At 45.4% G+C, this 21036-nt stretch overlaps 2 protein-coding genes across 6 annotated transcripts in view; one reads left to right on the top strand and one right to left on the bottom strand.

The window, feature by feature from the left end:
- Recql (RecQ like helicase) overlaps positions 1–14986 on the bottom strand; it is a 34177-nt gene extending 19191 nt beyond the window's left edge. For 2 of the 4 annotated variants that reach the window (XM_029478614.1, XM_029478613.1), the window contains exons 1-7: positions 14927–14986; positions 12526–12573; positions 6571–6768; positions 5183–5362; positions 3248–3354; positions 1018–1216; positions 308–474 (exon numbers count right to left, since the gene is read on the bottom strand). In XM_029478614.1, coding sequence (XP_029334474.1) covers positions 308–474; positions 1018–1216; positions 3248–3354; positions 5183–5362; positions 6571–6768; positions 12526–12541 — 867 coding nt within the window. In that variant the 5' untranslated portion in view covers positions 12542–12573; positions 14927–14986. The other 2 variants (XM_021164542.2, XM_021164541.2) reach the window with 2 other exon arrangements.
- A 145-nt stretch (positions 14987–15131) lies between these two features.
- Positions 15132–21036, top strand: part of Golt1b (golgi transport 1B) — a 13888-nt gene continuing 7983 nt past the window's right edge. The window contains exons 1-2 of one of the 2 annotated variants that reach the window (XM_021164925.1): positions 15132–15274; positions 20196–20287. In XM_021164925.1, coding sequence (XP_021020584.1) covers positions 15250–15274; positions 20196–20287 — 117 coding nt within the window. In that variant the 5' untranslated portion in view covers positions 15132–15249. The remainder of the gene's footprint in view (positions 15275–20195; positions 20288–21036) is intronic. The other variant, XM_029478879.1, reaches the window with a different exon arrangement.

Consider the following 21036-nt stretch of genomic DNA (forward strand, 5'->3'; position numbering starts at 1 on the left):
TTTTTTTTGAGACAGGGTTTCTCTGTATAGCCCTGGCTGTCCTGGAACTCACTTTGTAGACCAGGCTGGCCTCGAACTCAGAAATCCGCCTGCCTCTACCTCTCAAGTGCTGGGATTAAAGGCGTGCGCTACCACGCCCGGCAACGCAGGATTTTCTATATAGCCTAATGCGGATTAAGCTATACAAGACACAGATAAACTTAGGCACTAATTTATTAGTGTCCTAATAATAACTTCATGACATTAAAAGTGTTTATACTAAGTCATTCTGTCATAAACACAGTGAAGAAGTATAACCTCTGTGTACCTCATAAAAAAGATTTGGCCGGTTGAAAGACGCTGTAAACGTCAAACACTTTCCCACACACAGGATTTTCTGTGCGTCCTTCAGAACATGGTTGGTTGCTGTTGCAGTGAGCCCCAGCAGTGAGATGTTGGGAAACTGGCGCTTCAAGATGCCAAGAGCCTTATAATCTGAAAAAGAAGACAATGGTCTGTCTGTCCCTCAGAGAAAGAGTAAGTCAGGTCCTTAAGAGCACAGATGAGTGACGGCCACCTCATTTTACTTGCAGACTTGGATATAACTAAATTTGAAGGCCTGACACTTCCTGAATTCAGAGGCTTTGCTGCACTTTTCTTCAGAAATAGTGTTTTTGACAGAGATAACATTAATTCCCTGTTGAAAGCAGGTGTTATGCTTTCTTTAGGGTGTCATCAGGACGAGGTTGGCAGCTAAAGTACTACTAAAATGTTTCATCACACTTCAGTTTCTCCGAGCTGAAACCAGAAAGATGAGAGTACCTTTAAGGTCCTACAAACTCTTCAATTACTAGGAAAAACCTGGAACGTGAGAGATGCAACACGGGCTGGTGGGCATGGGTGGCTAAGATGCTGCAATAATGAATGGAAGGCAGAGCAGCTGAGTACCACGCCATGAGTGGACGGTTTGAACAGAGGTAGGCCCTTCCACCGTGATGAGCAGAGTGGGGATGCAATCCCCGGAGCAAGCATCCATACCAGGCCTGAAGTCATGACCCCACTGACTGCAGCAATGCACTTCATCCACTGCCACTCCCGTCAGCCTCCCGGCTTCATAGGCTTTCTCCAGTCTTGACATGAACATCTTGCTTTTTGCAATTTTCTCTGGAGTCACATAAATCAGCTTTAACTGGGAGTTTTTATTCACCATTTCAGCATGCACCCATTTTACATGTTCCTATTAAAGACAAAATAAAAACTATCAGAGTAGAGTCAAGTTGGTGGACCACGATACTAAGTGAAAAATCTGTGTTCATTACTAAAAAGCAACAGAAGGACAACAGCTGGGCTCTCCCAGCAGCAGATGCTGGCTCACTACAACTGAGTCCACCCCGGGTAAGCTCTGTGGCAGCTGTGCAAGCAGTGTCTAGGTGACTCACATCCAGAGTGCTGAGGATAAAAGTCAGTCACTTGGCAAAAAAGAGGAAGAAACGTGAATGTGTCAAGATTCTCCAATAAACAATGTGTATAATTTTACATTGTTAATAATAAAACCTAAAATGTGAACCAAATACAGTAGCTGTGGCCATAATGGTAGGTTTTCCAAATTCACTCATTAAATTTATAATTATCCACCCATGAACAAAACTATTTAGCTGTTTTAATTATGGCTATTTAATGGAGTTATAAAATACCCACTTAAACAGGTAGACTCGTGTGCACACTCACAGTTAAACATTTTCAGGGTTAGGGTTTTAACAGGGTGATGGGTGGCACTGTGCTTTCTTCCCCTGTACATGGGCTATGGAGATGGCTCAGCAGGCAAAGGAGCCTACTGCCAAACTGATAACCTGACTTCAGTCCTCAGGGAGGAGCCACATGGCAGAAGGAGAGAGTGACCCTGCAAGTTGTCCCCCAACCTCCACCTGTGCATGCAGTGTGGTGAGTTCACACCCTACTCCCCCAACCTCCACCTGTGCATGCAGTGTGGCGAGTTCACGCCCTACTCCCCCAACCTCCACCTGTGCATGCAGTGTGGNCCCTACTCCCCCAACCTCCACCTGTGCATGCAGTGTGGCGAGTTCACGCCCTACTCCCCCAACCTCCACCTGTGCATGCAGTGTGGTGAGTTCACGCCCTACTCCTCCGACCTCCACCTGTGCATGCAGTGTGGTGAGTTCACGCCCTACTCCCCCAACCTCCACTGTGCATGCAGTGTGGTGAGTTCACGCCCTACTCCTCAGACCTCCACCTGTGCATGCAGTGTGGTGAGTTCACGCCCTACTCCACTGACACACAAATAAGTATAACAAGACAAAACATCTGTAAGAGTTATTATACACTAAAAAAATCTACAGTTAAAACATGAGACCTGGCATTTGTTTGTATGAATAAATCATGAGGCTAAGGGTATAGATGGAGAATAGCAACCATTTGTCTATTTTTAAAGAATTCCTTAACAGAATTTACAAGGAACAGCCTGGAAGTGGTCTGTCCTACAGATAAGGTAAGACAGTCCATCCCCACACACATATGTGCTCTTTGTAACTCATCCTCTGTATTAAAATAGACTGCACAATGAAAGGTGGTGTATATATATGTACGTGTGTGCGTGTCACATGGAGTCAGCATCAGAGGTCAGAGGGAACCTTCCTCCTTTATATGCCCCAGCTTATCTTTTCAAGACACAGTCTTGCTGAGACACTCATCAATTAAACCAGGCTAGCTGGTCGGCGAGCTCCAGGGAGCTTCATGCCACTAATCAAACTCAGGCTGCCCTCGTGCTGCAAGCAGAGTGCCCACTGTGTACCCACCGAACCATCTCCCAGGGCCTCCTTGCATTTACACTACATAACAAACCATGTTAGCAAATGCTTCCTCTGAAGTGCTAGACAGGAGAAAGGCTGTCATGTGGAATGCTGTCTCCACGAGCACTAGGCTGAGTTGCTGTAGGGCCGAAGCAATACCTAAGAGAATAAGCTTGCTGATCCAACAAGTTTACTATGGACACGGAACCCAAAGTCTATGACTTCATGTGCAATACAATACTAGCTTTTCATAGTTTGTGGGGTTTTTTTTTTATCTTTATAAGTAAAAACAGGCATGGGGTATACAAAAATAGACATTGTCCAATACTAGGCTGTGAGCAGAAGCCTGTGGCTCCTGACATAGTATTTAGGGTTTATACCTTACAGGCAACTCAGATGCCAATGAGACTCCCGCATCAGTTAAGACTTTACATCTGAAAACCGAAACCACACTCCCATACCTTAGAGGTAGAAGCATTCAACATAGTAGCTGAAATTCCCAACTGTTTTAAAACCATCAGCTGATCTTCCATAAGAGAGATGAGTGGGCAAATCACAAGTGTAAAACCTAAAAGAGAAAAACAAAGCAAGACCTACTTTCACCTCTCCACTCCCACCACAGTGCACTCCAGTAGCCACTTTCTGCACCCAGCAGGCCCTGTAGTTGCCAATTCAGATTTATCAGTTCAAGAAATAAGAGAGATGGGCAGAATAAATGAGCAAATAAGATGAATGTAAGGCAAGTAAATAAAGCATAGACGAGTCACTGTGCTGGAGATGGCTTGGCAGTTAAGAGCTGAGCCTCACACAGTGCCGGGATTCAGTTCTCAGCGCATGGTGCTTCACAGCCTTCGTAACTCTGGTGTCAGGAGATCCGGTGCCTCTTCTGAGCTCAGGAATGTGGACACAGACGCACACTCACACACGCAAAAACTCAAATCATAAGTACTTTTTAAAAGAAAACATAAATGTCTACCTTTCTTCAATCCTACAGAAATACATTTTACTACTTTTAATTTGTTACCCTCTTTAACAACAAGTATGGAAAATCTCAGTGGAATAATACACACCAGGCCTAGTACTACACTGCTGTATCAGGGAAAAATTATTCAAAGCTGTCCAAAAGAACATAGCCTGTGCTGCTCAGGGCGGCAGGCACATGCAGCCTTCACTTTTCACATCAGATAGGCAGCCTGAGGGCAAACCAGTGGGCAGTGCAGTGAAGGAAGGGACTCTTCATGTGCGAGCTGCTGTGTGCTGCTGAAATGACATAGTCACATTTCTACTCTGTGTTCCTTACAGTCACCTGGCAGAGGAGAGTCGGATTTAAATATACTGACCCACACAGGACTCTTGCCCTGTCTGTTACTCTCTTTCCCACACTTTCACCTTCTTCCTCATTGGAACAGGCACTCAATACACTTCAACACAGTCATGACCCCATCTGTCAGAAATCAAGATGCCTGCAGTGGTCTGAATCCTTGTTGGAACCCAATGCACACTGGGAAGGTGTGAAGAGCACAACCCTTGGGGAGGAGAGTCAAGAAGGGTGAGGCCTCGGATCAGTGTCCCAGTAAACAAAGATCAAGAGACTGGCCCTGTGATGTTGGGATTCAGCAAGAAAGAGCCACATCTGAGGCCACATCTGAGGTCCATTCTAGACATCAAATCTGCTGCAGAACTGTGAGCGATAAACTTCAGTTACCTATCAACCGTCCAGCCTAAGACAGGGTGTTAGAGCGCGTCAGACAGACTAGCACTGCTCCCTCCCCTCGTAGCCATTCTTTCCCACAGTACCCCACCCTCAGAAGCTCGGCTCCCAGTCACTCACTAAGACGTTTTCTTTCTGGGTGCCAGCCATGCCAGATCTACCTAAATTCAGAGCCAAGGGCAAAGACTATTCCCAGCCTCTAACCTAACTTTCAGGTCCTGGTTTTATGTGACGTTCTGCCAGCAGCTGTCAGAGGTTAAGGCCCCTCCCACCTGTCCTATCCCTGGGCTACCCACAGCACACTCTCCATAACACACATTATCCCCCTGTGCTCGTGTAGCCTCAGCTTCCAGCATATTCCTCCTTCTCTTGCTTCAGGTGTCATTCAGAGCCCTCCTCTCCCCCATGCCACTTGGGAGGACACAGTTCACTCTGGTGGGTTCAGAGGCATTTGTGCAGCGCAGGCTATCTCACCTGGCCCAGAGCTATGTCACCCCATGCCCTCTCCCACTGAAGCCTACCTGAATGCCTGTAAGCACTGTGAACTCTCTATGCCCAACCCAGACTTCACCATTTCTCTCTGTCCTCACATAAGCTCTTTCTCCCGTGTAGCCAGGGTAGTAGACAAAAACAGTCTGGTGAGGCATGGGTTCGAGTCATATCAGCCACTTCTTCCTGTACATACCGTCTGAGCACAGCGCAGGCAGCTGGTAGCATAAGCTCTTCCCTCCTCCTGTGGGCATGACAAGAAAGATATCCTTTCTAGCCATGGTGACATTGATGGTTTCCAGCTGCAGAGGTCTGAACTTTTGCAGTTTAAAAACATTTTGCAGCACATCTTTTACCTTTCCGAACCATGGAAAATCTAGAAAGAGAAAAATTAAAAGGATAAAGACTATAAATGGGATGTGAATGGTGATATTTTTCCACATAAAGCTACCAGAATATATACAAATCACAAAAGTGCATAAAACTTTGAATATTCATGAACCATTAAAACATAGTAATTTTGTAATTTGTGTAACTAAGTACTCAAGACAAAGCATAGTGACTGTTTTATGGTTATTATACCAGAACCTATTGGAAACACGTGCCAGTAACTGAAAAGTAGGAGGGGGGTGCTCAGCCAGGCATGGGAAGGACAGTCAGGGGTGACTAAGGAGTTCACAGAGCTAAAGCACCCAGCATGAATGAGATGAGTTAAAGCACCCAGCATAAATGAACTTAATTACACGCTGGACTCGGGCCGAAGTGTTTTGCATTTAGAGACCAGGCCTGAGAATAATCTCCACACATAGACAAAATTAGAATTTCCTAAAATATTTCATTAAATGTAATAGTAAATATGTTTTGTACAACAGTTTTTAATTGTTTGTATGTATGTATGGGCGTTTGCACACATTTATGTCTGTGTTCCATGGGAGTGCTTGATGCTTCAGAGACTAAATAGAACAAGGTGTTATAGACCCTAGAACTAGAGTCCGTCTAGCTGTAAGCACTAGGAACCAAATCCAGCAATCAGCAATCAGTGTTCTGATTGCTGAGTCATCTCTCTAGCCCTTCATTCAAGACTTTAAATTAAGTATGGTTTGTTCTGGGTTGAGTGTGGCGGCACATGCATTTAATCCAGGCATTCAGGAGGCAGTCGGATCTGTGAGTTGGAGGCCAAACTGGTCTACATTAGTTTCAGAACAGCCAGGGTTAAAGATTGAGTCTCAGAAAGAACAAAACAAAACCAAAAACAAACAAAGAAAAAGCCCAAGGGGCAGGGTCTGTTTGGAGAGTTTAGCTAACTTTTTGTTTTAGTTAATGCTTAAAATTTTAACTGATATACTTTAATTTCTTTCTTTTCTTTCTTTTTTTTTTTTTTTTTGACACTGATGTTTGCTACTAAGACCATACACACAGAAAACAAAACCCAAGTTTCAAGTTCACATGTAAAATATTATAGCACATGAATAAAGAATATCTGCCTGCAAGTTCCCCATGCTAGCTTTATCTCCCCGTACACACTGATCCACAGGGTGATTTCATTCTTGATTACGACAGTGGGAAGGCAGGAGAGTGGCAAACCTTCTTTATTCCATGCAGCTGGTGATGTGTCCGAGTCGCTGCTCGCCTCAGCCCCAGAGTCCTCCAAGCACTGTTTGATTTTCTCTGTCAGGACTGACTTTCTCTGAAGGAGCTCTTGCCGCCTCTCTGTGAGTTCCTGAATCTGGATGTCAATGGCATGAAGCTCACTGGCTACGGATTCCAGTTCCTCTGTCAAAGCTGGGAGAGGAGAGAGAACAAACACTGTGAGGTTCCCGATTGGGTTCTGGAAAGTCCTCCGTCTACATTACAAGCCTAAAAGTAGGAGAGCAGAGGGCTAAGAGCATGTTCTAGAGTCAGAACCTGGGACTGGTTCCCTTCCCAGCTAAATGATCTCAGCAGAGCATCAGTGAACTTCACTGTCCCCTTCTACCAAGTGTCCATAATATGCTCTTAATAAGACCAAAGTAATGTTGGGAAAGTTCAGTGATTCATTCAACACGTAGGGAGTCCCTGATGGGCACTGGTCAGAAGCTAAACGTGTAGTAAATGACAGTTGCCGTTCTCATCATGTCACACAAAACTGGCCTAACAGTCTCCTAAGTCTCTGCGAGCGAGCCACCTGGCACCTGAACCGCACAGACACCTCCGTGTTTGGACTGATGCCGTGCATGACAACAGCTTCCAGTCATCCCAAGCAAGCTGATGAAATGTGTGGCGTGACAAACGGTGCTGTGGTAACCTGCTCTGCAACACCGTGGCTACGAACTTACAAAGTCTCAGGATCAAGTACTATTCAAGTACTGATTCAAGTATCAAATCACAGTGAGGCTCAGATCAAGGCAAGTGAGAGAAATTTGAAAGCTAAGGGCATCACGTGTGCTTTAGTAATTAGTGTACTGGAATGCCTCTTCCTTGGATCAAATCTTGTGGTTATGATCGGAAGGGAAGAAATGAGGCAGCCACCAGGTTCTCCCTGGGATGTCAGGCATGGGGTCAGGTACTCCTGCATCTCCCTCATGTCAGGGACCTGCTGGTGCCCCTTGTTCCCATGGTGGGGAAGCCAGCTCCTGCAGTACCTGCTGCAACTTCTCTGTTCCTGGAAATCTGGGGTAGGTTCATTTGCAAATCTATGTGACTGAGGTCTTGGCTCTTCAATAGGACACAGCATCCCCTGACATGACAGCACAGTGATGCAAGTCCCAGTGAGCATCAGATGACTCCTCCTGAGTTCTAGCTTATCCTACAGGGTGCAGCCCACCCATGTAGGCCTGAGCACATCCTTACCTTCCCGTGCTCCGTACCCATCTCCCTTCCTCACTATTGTCACAGCCAACCAGGCACCACTACCTACCTAACTCTCACAATAAGATCTTACTATTGTTGTTATTTTATCTACGCAGTGCTGCACCTAGGACCTCAGGGAGACCACACACACAATCCACCCCTAACCTACAGACCCAGCCCTCTCTGTATTCTGAGAAAGAGCCTCACTGACAGACCCAGGCTGGCCTTGAACCTATACTCCTCCTCCCTCAGCTTCTCTGACACTGAGATTACGACGTGTGCCATCACACCTAGCTGCCCACATCTTCTAGAGATGCTTATTACGTTCCTTCTGAAATCATCTGTGGCTAGCCCCAAGTCTCCCAAGGAAGTAAGCTACTGTGTTTTCTGCGCTTCCTACCATTAGCACATCAATTCATAAAGCACACTGCCAGGACCACAGTGGAGGCGGCTTATGAAAAAGCGAGTTCAAGCAAGTGATAAATGAAGGCAAGAACAAGGGGTATAAGCCTATCTTGCCCCTCATCATCCTCAGGACCCTATGACCTCTCAGGGAGTTCCTTACACCTGGGTTCTTATTAGACTGAGGAAGAAACACACACAGGGTCTGGGGAGCACTGTGTAGGAAATCCACACGGGCATAACTGTGTAGTCACTTGTGTCCTCTGTGAAGGCCCACTAGTAATAATTAAAAAGATGCTAATTCATCAAACGGACAAAACCATCCGGATATCAGCCAAGCCTGTTCTTGTACAACAGCAAGAACAAGCTGCCCCTCTTCCAGCACCAACGTCCACCCGCTCAGACTAATCTGGTCAGCGCCCAGTTTACAGACAGCTTACAGCACATTCTCACTGAGCCTCCTCTGTGGCATCATTCTTAAGAGGAAGACCAAATGACTGGCAGCAAGTTGACAAGACACTGGGACCTTCTGTGATGCAAGTACCTCACTCAGTTAGACATGCTGTGCATGGGCTCACCTTCCCCGACATGCTTCCGTGAAACCTACTATACTTCCATTTACAACATGCCTCCTGGACCATATCCATAGTTTACACAAACTGCTTCAAAGTACAGCCCATGAAATGCTAGGGAAATCAGTGATCAAATCATGCCCCCAATGTTTACAAGTGGCTACCCTGAGAGAATAACCAAAGCCACTTCAAAAGATCAGTTATAGTGCCAGCTGGGCCCAGTCAGTCACACACACACACCTCAGTGAGTTCTGATGCCTCTCCTGTAGCTGCTCCTCCTACTCTGACTTGGAAAGAGCTGCTGGTTGAACAGCCGCTCACCCTTGAGAGGCTGCTGGTCTCTCTGGGGATCTAGGCCTCAAGGAGAAGATGCTTCTACCAAGGAAAAGAACAGTGGCTCAAAACTGGAAGCCAGTGGCCTGCACTTGGGCACTAGGAAATCAACAGGCAAGAGGCAGCTGAGCTGGCAGGGAAAGTGACCATGACTAAGGAGGAGGTGGGTTGCTACCACACCATAGAGATAAGGGCTGTGTCTGGAACAGGGGTTCATGGGGCACCCCCCCCCACCATCCCCATATATATAGTTCTATGATTAAGCTATTACAAAGTAACAATGGTAACTCTAAAAAGCATACCAATAAGGGAAGTCTTCACATAGAAACAAACCAGAAACAGCCCACATGGAGAGCTGGAGAAGGCAGCTCTGAACACCAACTCTGACCGCTGACCACCAGAAATAAGACCTGCACACCATGTCTTTCTCCTTCTCTTTGTGCTTTGCCTATTGGCCGTGCTTAATGCTTTCTGATTTTAGTTTCTTAGTTCCGCTCCTATTTCCCAAACACCTAACATAAAAACACTAGTCCTCCGTCAAGCTGTGACTGAGATGGATAAAGGCAATCTGTGATCTCTCTGGGAGGCTGGACAAGGGAGCATGCCATGGCAGAAGCATGACTGCACCACTGCCCTCATTTGTACGTTAAGTAAGTCAGAGGCCAAGGGTGGGATCTGTGCTGTGCTGCCTTAGCCAGGCTGGAACTATAGCATCCCCTTCTCTAACCAGTGCCAGAGAACTAGACCTTAGAGCTGAAACAGACACCTAGCTTTCTGCATCTACACATCTACATCAGTGTCAAATCAGGGCTAATAGCCTTCCTGACATGAACTGCTGTGAGGTAACCTCAGGAGAGCAGCAGGGCCTCCAGAGCCTGTTCTCCTTCAGTTCTCTGAGCCTAGAGCCAGGATGTGTGCAAGAACAGCAACTCTGTGAGTGTCCTCCTCCTTCCGAACTGCGTGAGAGCTGAGAAGTGGACCATGGGATAAGAACTTGCCGTCCGTCCTCACGGGGAGTATTTTGCCTTTGCTCTCAAGGTTCTAGATCTCTTCTCACCCTGCATGCCTTTCAGCCACCTCTGACCTAATACCATACACACAGACAACATAGAAGGAGGGCTTAACTACCTCCCATGGTCAAGTAAGGGTTAATCGCTGCAGTACATCTTTTCAACAGTCTTGGCACTTCTGCTCTTCTGATCAAATTCTGCCTGATCCAGGTGTTAGTGTCAACCTATGCAACAAAGTCAGCACTGGAGACCCCTACACAAAGTCCCGATGAGCAAGGATGTTCAAAAATCTGGATGCTGAGACATTACTCAAAATGATGCTATTTCTAAAGCTAGCCTCTACGATACAGGTCACAAGCAGTGAGAGTCAACACTCAGTGAATGACTTCAGCAACCCACAAAGGATGCCATGACCGAGAGCATGGGGCACACTGCTGCTACTCTATCTCAAGAGCATGTTGAGGAGCCTAGGCCACACACCTGTGTTCCTAAATTTGTGGTTCATGTCTAGATATTCTAACAATGTCCCAAGCTGACATTAACAAACAGTCTCCTCCTATCAAATACAAAGCAACAAACCAAAGGCAATTTCAGAGGGTGCTTCAAGTATATATCAACAAACAGGCAGAACAGTAGACAAAATAGACTAACTTCTTAAAATGGACCCACTCCATTATTTGATTAGCTTTAAATCATAGCCCATTGGGAGAGCTTAAGTCAGGGTAGGTACACTAAGATGTGGAATCCAAGCATGCCCACACTGTACCTCCGTTCTGCAGCACCTGTTAGTCTCATCTTGATGGAGAAGTAATGACTACTTGTGTAAGGATCTAGACAAATTAGTATTACTGACTACCAACCCGTAGGATGTGAGAACAGACAAAACCAAAAACTTAGGTCATCTATCCACACTGGCATTAGGCAAACTGTGACACTGTGTGCCTGTTTGTGTGGTGGGTGGTGGTGAGCAGAGTGTTTTTCTAAAAAGAACTCCATCTTGTTTGCTAACTGGTAGGGTAGCATGCAGCAGGCCATAACCATCACACTCCAGAAAAGATTGGAGCACCATCCTAGTTTAAAAGTTCCCTGTCCTTGCCAGTCACCCGTCAATCAAACCAAGAACAAGATCTCATATTACTGCATAGTCTGAACACATAAAACCTGCAATGGAAGGGAAGACACCAGCACACTGAGAACTGACCTGAGGAAGGCCAGCGTCAGAGTCACTGCTTCTGTGAACTTAAGGCACTACTCAGAGAGCCACATAAAGATTTAGATCCTTTAATGTTATCAGAGGTTGGGGGTGGAGGGGACCAAAAGTTTAAATAAGTAAGGTCAGTTTAAAACAATGTCACACACTTCAGGCATTGTATGAGGCGAGAAAGAGGGAGAGGGGGACAAGGATGTAAAAATACATAAATTAATGGAAGAAATAAAACCTATTAAATCATAAAAATTTTAGTACCACATCTGAAGTCTATTCTTGTTTTTTCAAATCACATTCCAAAACTGTACAAATCATTAAAACTCTGGTTGAAAACCGAGAAAGCTGGTGCTAATTAGTGTTCATATTAACTGGAGCAGTGGGGTTGTTGGTGATTCATAAGTTCTTCCTTGTATGTTCTCAGTCTTCTAGACATCAGTCAAAAACATTCTCAGAGCCCTCATGCGCTGCTGATGGGACGGTAAATAATGCAGCCACTGTGCAAAACAGCACCAGCTCCTCAAAACCTTAAACGTAAGATCACCATTTCATCAGTAGGTCCCATTCTAGGTATACGCTCAAAAGAACTAGGGAGATGGCGAGTGAGTGGTAATGTTTGCTGTTGTAACCCTAGAATTCATGGTGGAAAGAGATCTGAATTTACCCTAGAACCAGGCACACATACACCCATACACACACGTACACACATACCCCCCGCACGAAAGCACTACTAAACCAAATTTGTCAAATTTAGTTAAAAAGAACAATAAAACATCAACTACTCAACAACAGATAGACAAACAAAACATAGCACAGCACATTACATACAATAGAACATCATTGGCATTAAAGGAGAAAATACTTTATACTTTGATATTGTGCCATATGAGGTTAGTATAACAGGTCAAGTTCAGAAAGAGGAAGAGAGTACGAAGAGTTTTACGGACCAGCATCCATCTGGAGATGGACAGCAATGACAGTCACACCGTGCAGACGCTCTGATCATCCGTGACCTGTTTACTAGTACTCACAAGGGAAAGTCTGTTGTGCATATTAATAAAGTAGATTTAAAAAAAAAATCATTTCTAGAATCAAGATTTTTTTCCAACTTTTTTAATCAAAAAAACAAAACAAAACAAAGTAGAAAAAAAAAAAAAGTAACATGCAAGGAATAATTGCATCCACTGACCTGAGACGGATGCCATTCTAAAACTGAACCGGAGATCCAAAGGTCCTTCTAAAGTGAAAGAACAAACATGGTAACATGTCTACCAGCAACACTGTGGAGGTTGGCAGAGGTCCTGCTAGCATGCACAGGCATTAGTGACCAGGTGAAGCAGGCATCTTCAGGGCAGAGGCCTGTGCAACACACTTCCCAAGTCTCCACTACTATCAGCTAAAACCGTTACGGTGCCAACTGAGTGTGCGGAGAAGTGGAACCTTCCCAGTGTTCCTGCCCCGTATGACTATGAAGTTATCCTAACCATTCCTCTGTCTTCCTTTGTTCCTGGAGGGCATCGTTTTCAAAACGATTCCATTCTCCTTGCCTCCTGATGGCAACACACCTTTCTCCACTCTCTTTGTTTTTGGGTTTTTGGGTATTTTTGTTGTTGTTGTTTGTTTTGTTTTGTTTTTTGTTTTGTTTTTCGAGACAGGGTTTCTCTGTATAGCCCCCGAGTGCTGGGATTAAAGGCGTGCGCCACCACGCCCGGCTACCTTTCTCCACTCTCGTAAGTCTTAGCTCTGCATGCTTTGCCTTTTGGCTTTAGCATGTTCAGCTATACAGGGTCATGAGTTTAATCTCTAGCACCACAAAACAAAAACTAAACAAAAACCAGTACTATCAATAATGCTCAGTCAATGACAATCTGTCACTATTACATACAAAAAAGTTACAAAGCAATATAGTTTTTAAAAAAATCTTATAGATGTTGGTGCCAAATAGAATGTCAACAACACTCACCAAATAATTCTCCCACTAGGCCCATGTGTACCTTAGCAACATGGCACACTGTTCCTCTATGGCTTTCTCTCTGACTTAAAAACTGGGGTGACTGCCTCCCAGGTACTGAAACTAAAGGCATGCACAGCCATGCCTGGCAGGACTCACCTTACAAATAAGGAGGATAGATTTTTTTAAAAGTAAATAAATGAATGGATAAACAAATAAACTACTTGGCAGTATACTGCACAGTTGCTTTAGAGAGTTACAGTTAAATTCCTCCTTAAAAGAAATTAATATTCTAAGTAGATAATTTCCAGAGCCTCCTCTCTTCTTCAGGGAGCTTACTCCATTTCTCTATAAAATTTGCTCACTTGCAGAGGGGGGTGAGGTACACACTAGTACTCTCTTGGCTTAAAAGAATTTGGGACAGTTAAAAGTGGAAGAAAACATGACTTATATTAAAATTTAAAGATTAAAACTTAGGCCTGAACATTTAATTCCCCAAACTGTTATGAACAATTATTTTGCTCAATGACAATCTGTTACCATTACATAAAAACAAAATTAGAAAACATGTTATGTTTTGCTTAATTTTGTATTTTTAGTAATTATTTGGGTAGGCGTGTAACCTGCCCAAAATTCCCTTGGAAGAACGTAGGTTTTCTGCCTATTTAAGTTTCAATAGTTTGCTAATTTCAAAGTCATTTCGTGCTCAGTTAGAACACCGGCTTTTATTAGGGGTGGTGTTTTAGTTTTCTATGTTAGGAGCCAAGGACCTCATTGTGTTCATGAACTGTTGTGAACAACTTTTTTGCTCCATCAATGACAATCTGTCACCATTACATAAAAACAAAAACAAACGTTTGAAAGCGTGTTATATATTGCTTAATTTTATATTTGCTAAATCTAAGAGTGTTCTCCAAAAACAGATTCTGCACCCGTCTATTCTCACTTGAACTGTTTCCTTTATCGAATTTGTACCCTTCCTGTACAAGGCTGTTAAGACAGATAAGCCCTGATTAAAGAGTAAGGACAAAACTAACGGACATTTAAGGATGGGTTTAAGTCAAGACTCCTCCTTCCTCAGGTATGAGAGCATCTCCTTATCACTTCCTAGACTGATACTATTCTGCCCATGGACTTTAAGATCCTCTATCATGGCAGAGCCTGAATCTCTTCACTTTTGTAAACAGCCTGGGGGGGGGGGGGGGGGGGGGGCGGGGAATGCCTTTTCCGGAACCTAAATAGAGGCGCTTTCTCTTCCCTTAGGAGAGATTCGGTCTAAGTTCATTTCCTTCCACTACTTCAAATATATATATTTTTTTGGACTTTGCTGCCAATAACCTACCCCTTGCCTAAATTAGGCAACTTCACAGCAAAACATAGCGCAGCACGAAATACATTCCAAGAACTAAGTTACAAAGAGGTCAAAAACCGTGAACCAGGTCCACTGTCATCAGTGCGGAAGGAAAACGCACGCTAACCCTGAGCGCATCCCTCCACCCCGCCGGCACCACAAGACGAGGCAGAAGCGCAAGCTGCGGCGACCAGGGCTCCTGAAAGCGACGGCAGAGACGACGCCCGGCTCCTATCCGCCCGGCAGACAGCCGCGGCCCCACGCGCCGGAACCGGCACCTCCACGAACCTGTCAGCCGCTCCGCGCGTAAAAACCTTCCCGCCGCCCGGCTTGCAGCGCCCACCCTTCCGGATCAGCCCCCTCCACCAATCACAAGCCATTGCCTTCTCTGATTGGCTGCGTGGTGTGGCGTCCGGGCGCACATCCGAACAAGAGCGCGTGCTATTGGTCTCGCCGCAGCCAATGGAGCGCGGCCTTGCGGCCCGGCGGCGGCGGCTGCGTGTTTCCGGAAGACGTGGCGGCTCGGGCCCGGGCGGCGTCGCCGAGGCTCTTCTCCGGACCAGGCTTCGCAGCGTGGGCCCCGAGGCACCGCGGTCCTCGCCGCCGCCACCATGATCTCCCTCACGGATACGCAGAGTAAGCGCTGCCGGGCCCCAGCGTTGGCCGGTGCTCCCGCCTCAGCCTCTGCTCCGCCCCGCAATGAATGGAGCGAGCGCGCGTGGGGCGGCGGCCCGCGGGAGGGAGGGAGCCGCGACGGGAGGACCGCCGACCTGCCCCGGCCCAAGTGGCGCCGCCGCCACCTTCGCCCCGGTGGCACCCGCGCTCTGTCCCACGGAACAGCCGTCGGACCAAGTTTCCGGGGTGGCGGGAATGGGACTGTCCGCCCGCGCGGAGGCGCCTGCAAGGCTGGGGTGGGCTGGGGGCGTAGAGAGCGGTGATCAGACGCCACTGTTACCAACCTACCCAAAATTCCCCTGCAAGGACTTCGGTTTTCCGCTCGTTTAAGTTTCAGCCAAGTTTACTAATGTTAAAAAGTCACTTTGTGCTCTGAGCATTGACTTCGATGGTTTAGATTTCTGGGTTAGGAGTCAGGATCACACTGTAGGCTAACGAGGCTCATTGTGTCAGTGCTAGCCTTCCCACTTGTAGTCCTTCTGCTCCAGTCTCTAAAGTTCTGAGATTACAAGCATGAAAGACTCTGCCTGTTTCTACAGGGAAAGGATTTCTTTATTCGTGTTGTAGTCTGTACTTCGTGGCGTGTTCTATTTTAGCATCCTGTTTCTGCCTATCTCACATTCTGATCAGCTTTGCAGTCTTAAGTCCTGCCTTTTTTTTTTTTTTTTTTTTTGGTAGCCCCAGAGATTAGAGCATCGCAGCCAAGTGTTTCTGCAGACTAGCAGAGCGTTATCCCTGTCTCCATCGTTTTCTCTGTGACTTCCATTTTTCTATCTTTTCTTATCGATCTTAGTTATTTTTTTATTTACGAATTCTACCCAAGCTGTTTACTTTTTAAAGATATCTTTATGGGTATGACCTCTTTTTGCCTCACTTTTGCTCATTACCATGAACTTCGTTTCTTCAAACTATAGTCACCTTAGCTTTTCAAGATTCTAACATCCCACTGAAGTGAAACAAAAACCTTCCTTGAAGTTATTCAAAGTGGAGTTTGAAGATTTAGATTCAAGTTGTGGCACTCTGGAATGTCACAGATCCTTTATGAGTCCCTCCACACCCTGGCAGTCCCCTCTGTCTTACTGTGGACTGCACAGCTACCTTCTCTAGCCCAGGGTTGTTGTCTTTTGGTCCAGTCAGGCTCATTTGGTTCTAGTCAGAAATAAAAGTGTCCCTTTTTTCCCTTCTGTCACTAAGTCTTGTGAACCTGTTTCAGTTTACTGCAACATGTAGTTATATAGATAAGAGTGATCTTAATTACTTGTTTAAATGTGTTTTTTTAACATGCATGTGGGGACCAGAGTCATAGGATCCTCCTGGAGCTATAGTTACAGACGGTTTTTAGCTGCCTGGTGTGGGTGCTAGAAACCAACTTGGATCCTCCAGAAGAGCAGCTTTTATTACTTACATGTTTAATTCTTACACGAGTGTGGGAAGGCATGGACCATTTATGAATTGGGACGTGTAAGACATTGAGTTATACACAAAGGCAGAAACAGCCATGGTCCTGGGAGTTCTGGTTCACAAGCCTTTGCTCTTGTCACTGTAGGGCTAGCTATCTAGCTTCTGAGGAGACTTGATGTCAACATTCACGTCTTGGGATGGTACAAGTCTGTGGTGTATAAATTACCCTGTGCACAGGGCAGAGAATGTCACTCTCCAACAAAACTAACACAGCGAGGGATTGAATTCTGGGCAGAAGAAGCTGTTCTCCCCTTGTTTTACCACATTTCTTGGGATGGTGAAATTCTGTGATGTTCACTTGTTGATTTCTGAGGTGAGATGGTGAGTTATAGCCAGTGGTTAAGGAACCAGAGCTTGTCAAATTCAGGCTATATCTGTGTCTGTGTTGACTTCGAGGTTGAACCAGTAGCAGCCCAGAAAGGTGCCAGCATGAGTCATGGCTTTCAGATGTTGTGAGGAGGTTGATCAGGCTCTGAGCGACTGCTCAGAGATGCCAGTTCATGATGTGCTGAAGATTCTGTAGTATGCCCTCCCCCATACCAGCAAAGCCTAAAGAAATGCCAAGACTTACTCAAGGAGATGAAATGGGGGCAGCTTCCAGCTCACATCTGGATTGTCACATTAAGTAAAATGCCGCTGTGGTATTTGTTTACATAGTTGAACTCTTCTGTTTCCTAAAGGGTGTGATGAGGAAGGCGGGGCTACTCTTGCTCTGTGAAGGTGTCCCCATCACTAAATGCCAGCTGTGATTGACAATGGGCTAAACTGGTCTTTATAAAATTTCTCTAGTATGTCTTTTCTTTATGTTAGCGAATATCTCAGATTGCTTTTATCAAGCTTCTTTTTTTTTTTTTTTATGGGCAGAAAAAAATAAAGAGAGATTATGTTTTCCCAAGTATGATACAGGCAGGAAGATCACTGCAGCATGTAGGCCTTTTGATTTCAGAAAACTTGTAGCTGGGTAAGGATAGGGACAATGGAAAAGGTGGAGGTGAGAAAGGGGTGTGATAAGGGTTTGACCCATTTCATGGAGGAATCCTGGCAGCACTGAACTGGTGCCAGTGTGGTAAAAGAGTCTACAGGCAGCTGTCCCCTTCTGACCTGTACTTCGTGAATCATGGCTCTAGTAGGATTGTAGAATGATAAGACTGGGTCTGTACTCTCCCTGCTGCCTGTGGTGTGGCCAATTCCCACACTAATGCTTGAATACAGCAGCCAGGAATGGGTTGCTCATTGGAAACTTGAGCCTTGGTTGCTACTGGGTACCTCAGAACTTTGTTAAAGGAATTGTGAGGCACTGTTGGCACTGAGCTGTGAAGAGCCTTATAGGATATCTTTTCCACTGCAGCTAACTCTTTTATTATATGTAAGTACACTGTAGCTGTCTTCAGACACCCCAGAAGAGGGCATCAGATCTCATTACAGATGGTAGTGAGCCACCATGTGGTTGTTGGGATTTGAACTCAGGACCTTCGGAAGAGCAGTCAGTGCTCTTAACCGCTGAGTGGTCTCTCCAGCCCAATCAGCTAACTCTTAAAGGTGTGATACCCACTGAGTTGTTCTAGACTAAGATTAAATTTAAATCGTTTATATTCTGTGCATTCCAGTACCCTTGAGTTTAATGAGTATGTAATGGTTAAGATAGACTAGATACTTAACTTTGATTTGGAGCAGCTTAAGTCTCCTCTCTGTAGGTTATCCTCTGACCCCAAAGTGATGTGAGTCTGACTACAGTCCAGTGCTACTGGGAGGATTGTATAGTGCATATTCTCTGGGAAGTACTTCATAGTGCCTGATTCCTGACAGGTTCTCAATGCATAGGAACTATTGCCATATTGTTTTCTTCCTTTATTTTCAAACCTGAGGAATGCCTTTACTTTGTGTGTGTGCACGTGCGCACATGCACTTTGTGGCCAGATTGACATTGGGTGTCTTGCTCATTCTCCAACATTCATACATACATACACACACAGGACAGGGTCTGCACTGAACCTGGAGCTCACTGATGTGGCTAAACTGCCTGGCCAGTGAGCTTCAAAATGCCCATCTCTGCCTCACCAACCCGGGGAATAGAGGCATGACCCCGCAAGTCTGGCCTTTTATGAAGATGCTGGGGGTCTGAATCCAGGTCCTCATGTTTGCACAGCAAGCGCAGTACCAGCCCGATGTCTGTCTTCATGAAGGAACATCGTGGGTGCTGTGTCATTCTGATAATTTGTGAACTAGACGGTAGCCACAGTCAAATGACTGGGCTGTTAGGATTTACTTAAGAGAGTTTCACTTCTCCTTCCTCTATATTTTTCTCTGGGAAATTAGAGTCTGACACCTAAATCATTGTTTTAGGAAATTTTCCTGAGACAAGAAAGTATTCCTTTGGTATTTGCATCTCAAATACATTTAAATTAGAATGGTGGTAGACAGGCTTGTAAATTCTTTCAGACTAATTTTAGAATCAAAATGGAAAGTAGTATCAAAAAATGTAGAGTTGGGCATGGTGGCGCATGCCTTTAATCCTAGCACTCGGGAGGCAGAGGCAGGCGGATTTCTGAGTTCGAGGCCAGCCTGGTCTACAAAGTGAATTCCAGGTCAGGGCTACACAGAGAAACCCTGTCTCGAAAAACCAAAAAAAAAAAAAAAAAAAAAAAAAAAAAAAAAAAAACAAAGGCCCTGGAGGCACAGAGGTAAAGGTGATAAAGTAGTGGCTCATCAGCTGAGCCTTTGATTTTGCTGCCCCACCCCCACCCTTGGTTGCAAGGGTTGTAACTGGCCTGGATTTTAGCTCTCTAGAGCTGACAGGAAAATAATAACAGGTCAGAAAATAACAATTCTTTAGAGAAAAAAAAAATTGCAAAGTATCCTTTAACAGCTAAAGCAGTGTGACCATGAGGTGGCCGGCACACTTGGCGTTGAGTATGTCTGCCTTGTACAAAAGGGAAGGCCTAGGGAATCCAAGGCCAATGCAGCATTCTTACGCGGAATAGGCTTCATTAAACTGTGCCCACCACGGTATTCAGTACCTACAGCAGCCCTTGGTCTCTCAGAGTGGGCTGGCAAGTGTTAGTTTCTAGGTAAAGAAGTAAAAATGGAGGCTAGGTTAAGATTTCAGGCTCTAGTTTTAAACATGACATTGGTAGTGTAAAGTTTGTAGGCAATAAACAGTTAAAGCCTATGCATGTTTGTCTAAGGCCAGAGCGGTGGGGGGGTAGGGGGGGCGTTGAGGTAAAAATGTCTTTTCCTGTCTCCTGCCTAAGAACTGGGGATTCTGTTCCTGATTTACATTGGATGTAATGTAGAACTAGTGGTGCTGCCTTGATGCTGAAGGAGCCTGGCCTGCCGCGCTGGGGACCTGGGGCATTCTGTGCTGGGTTTATGAGGACATTGAGGACCTGATTCTTCTTTAACCGTGTGGTTTATGTTGCAGAAATTGGCATGGGCTTAACAGGATTTGGAGTGTTTTTCCTGTTCTTTGGAATGATTCTCTTTTTTGACAAAGCACTGCTGGCTATTGGAAATGTAAGTCTTTGAATATATGTGTCTTTTAAATTTTCATCAGGCAGTTTTATCTACTTGCTAATCGTAGGAAATGACTGTCAGGGTTACTGTTGGCAGCAGCAATGAAGCCCTCAGCCTTATGTGACCAGCAGAGAAGCTTAAAGCTCCTACCAGGGCCACCACCCTACTAAGTGGTTATGGTGGGACTTACAATGGATTGAGTGAGTGCTACCCCTGAATAGGAGACTGAGGCAGCTGACCTAGCCAGGCATGGTAGCTTAGGCCTGTTTGCTCAACATATAAAAAACTGAGATAGAATCACCACAAATTTAAAGTTAGCCTGGGCTACAGAAAACGGTGCTGTCTCAAAACGTAAAAGAAATATGTCTTGCTAGTCCTTTGCCTTAGTAAACTTATGAAAATATTTTTAATGAGAATGTCTAAGACTGTACACATGATTAAACTGTGTAACCTAAAAGCTTTTAAAAGGTACATCCTTTTTGCCATGATGGCTCAGTGAGTAAAGGGGCTTACCGTCAGCCAAACCCTGGAACCTACTTGATAAAAGAAGAAACCCGCCTCCTCTGAGATGTCTAACCTGCATGCACGTGCCCCCACCTGCTCTAAGATAGTGTCTAACCTGCATGCACGTGCCCCGCCTCCTCTAAGATAGCGTCTAACCTGCATGCACGTGCCCCTGCCTCCTCTGAGATATCGTCTGACCTGCATGCACGTGCTCCGCCTCCTCTAAGATAGCATCTAACCTGCAT

Source organism: Mus caroli, chromosome 6 (genome assembly GCF_900094665.2).
Source record: "Mus caroli chromosome 6, CAROLI_EIJ_v1.1, whole genome shotgun sequence".
Taxonomy (NCBI): Eukaryota; Metazoa; Chordata; class Mammalia; order Rodentia; family Muridae; genus Mus; species Mus caroli.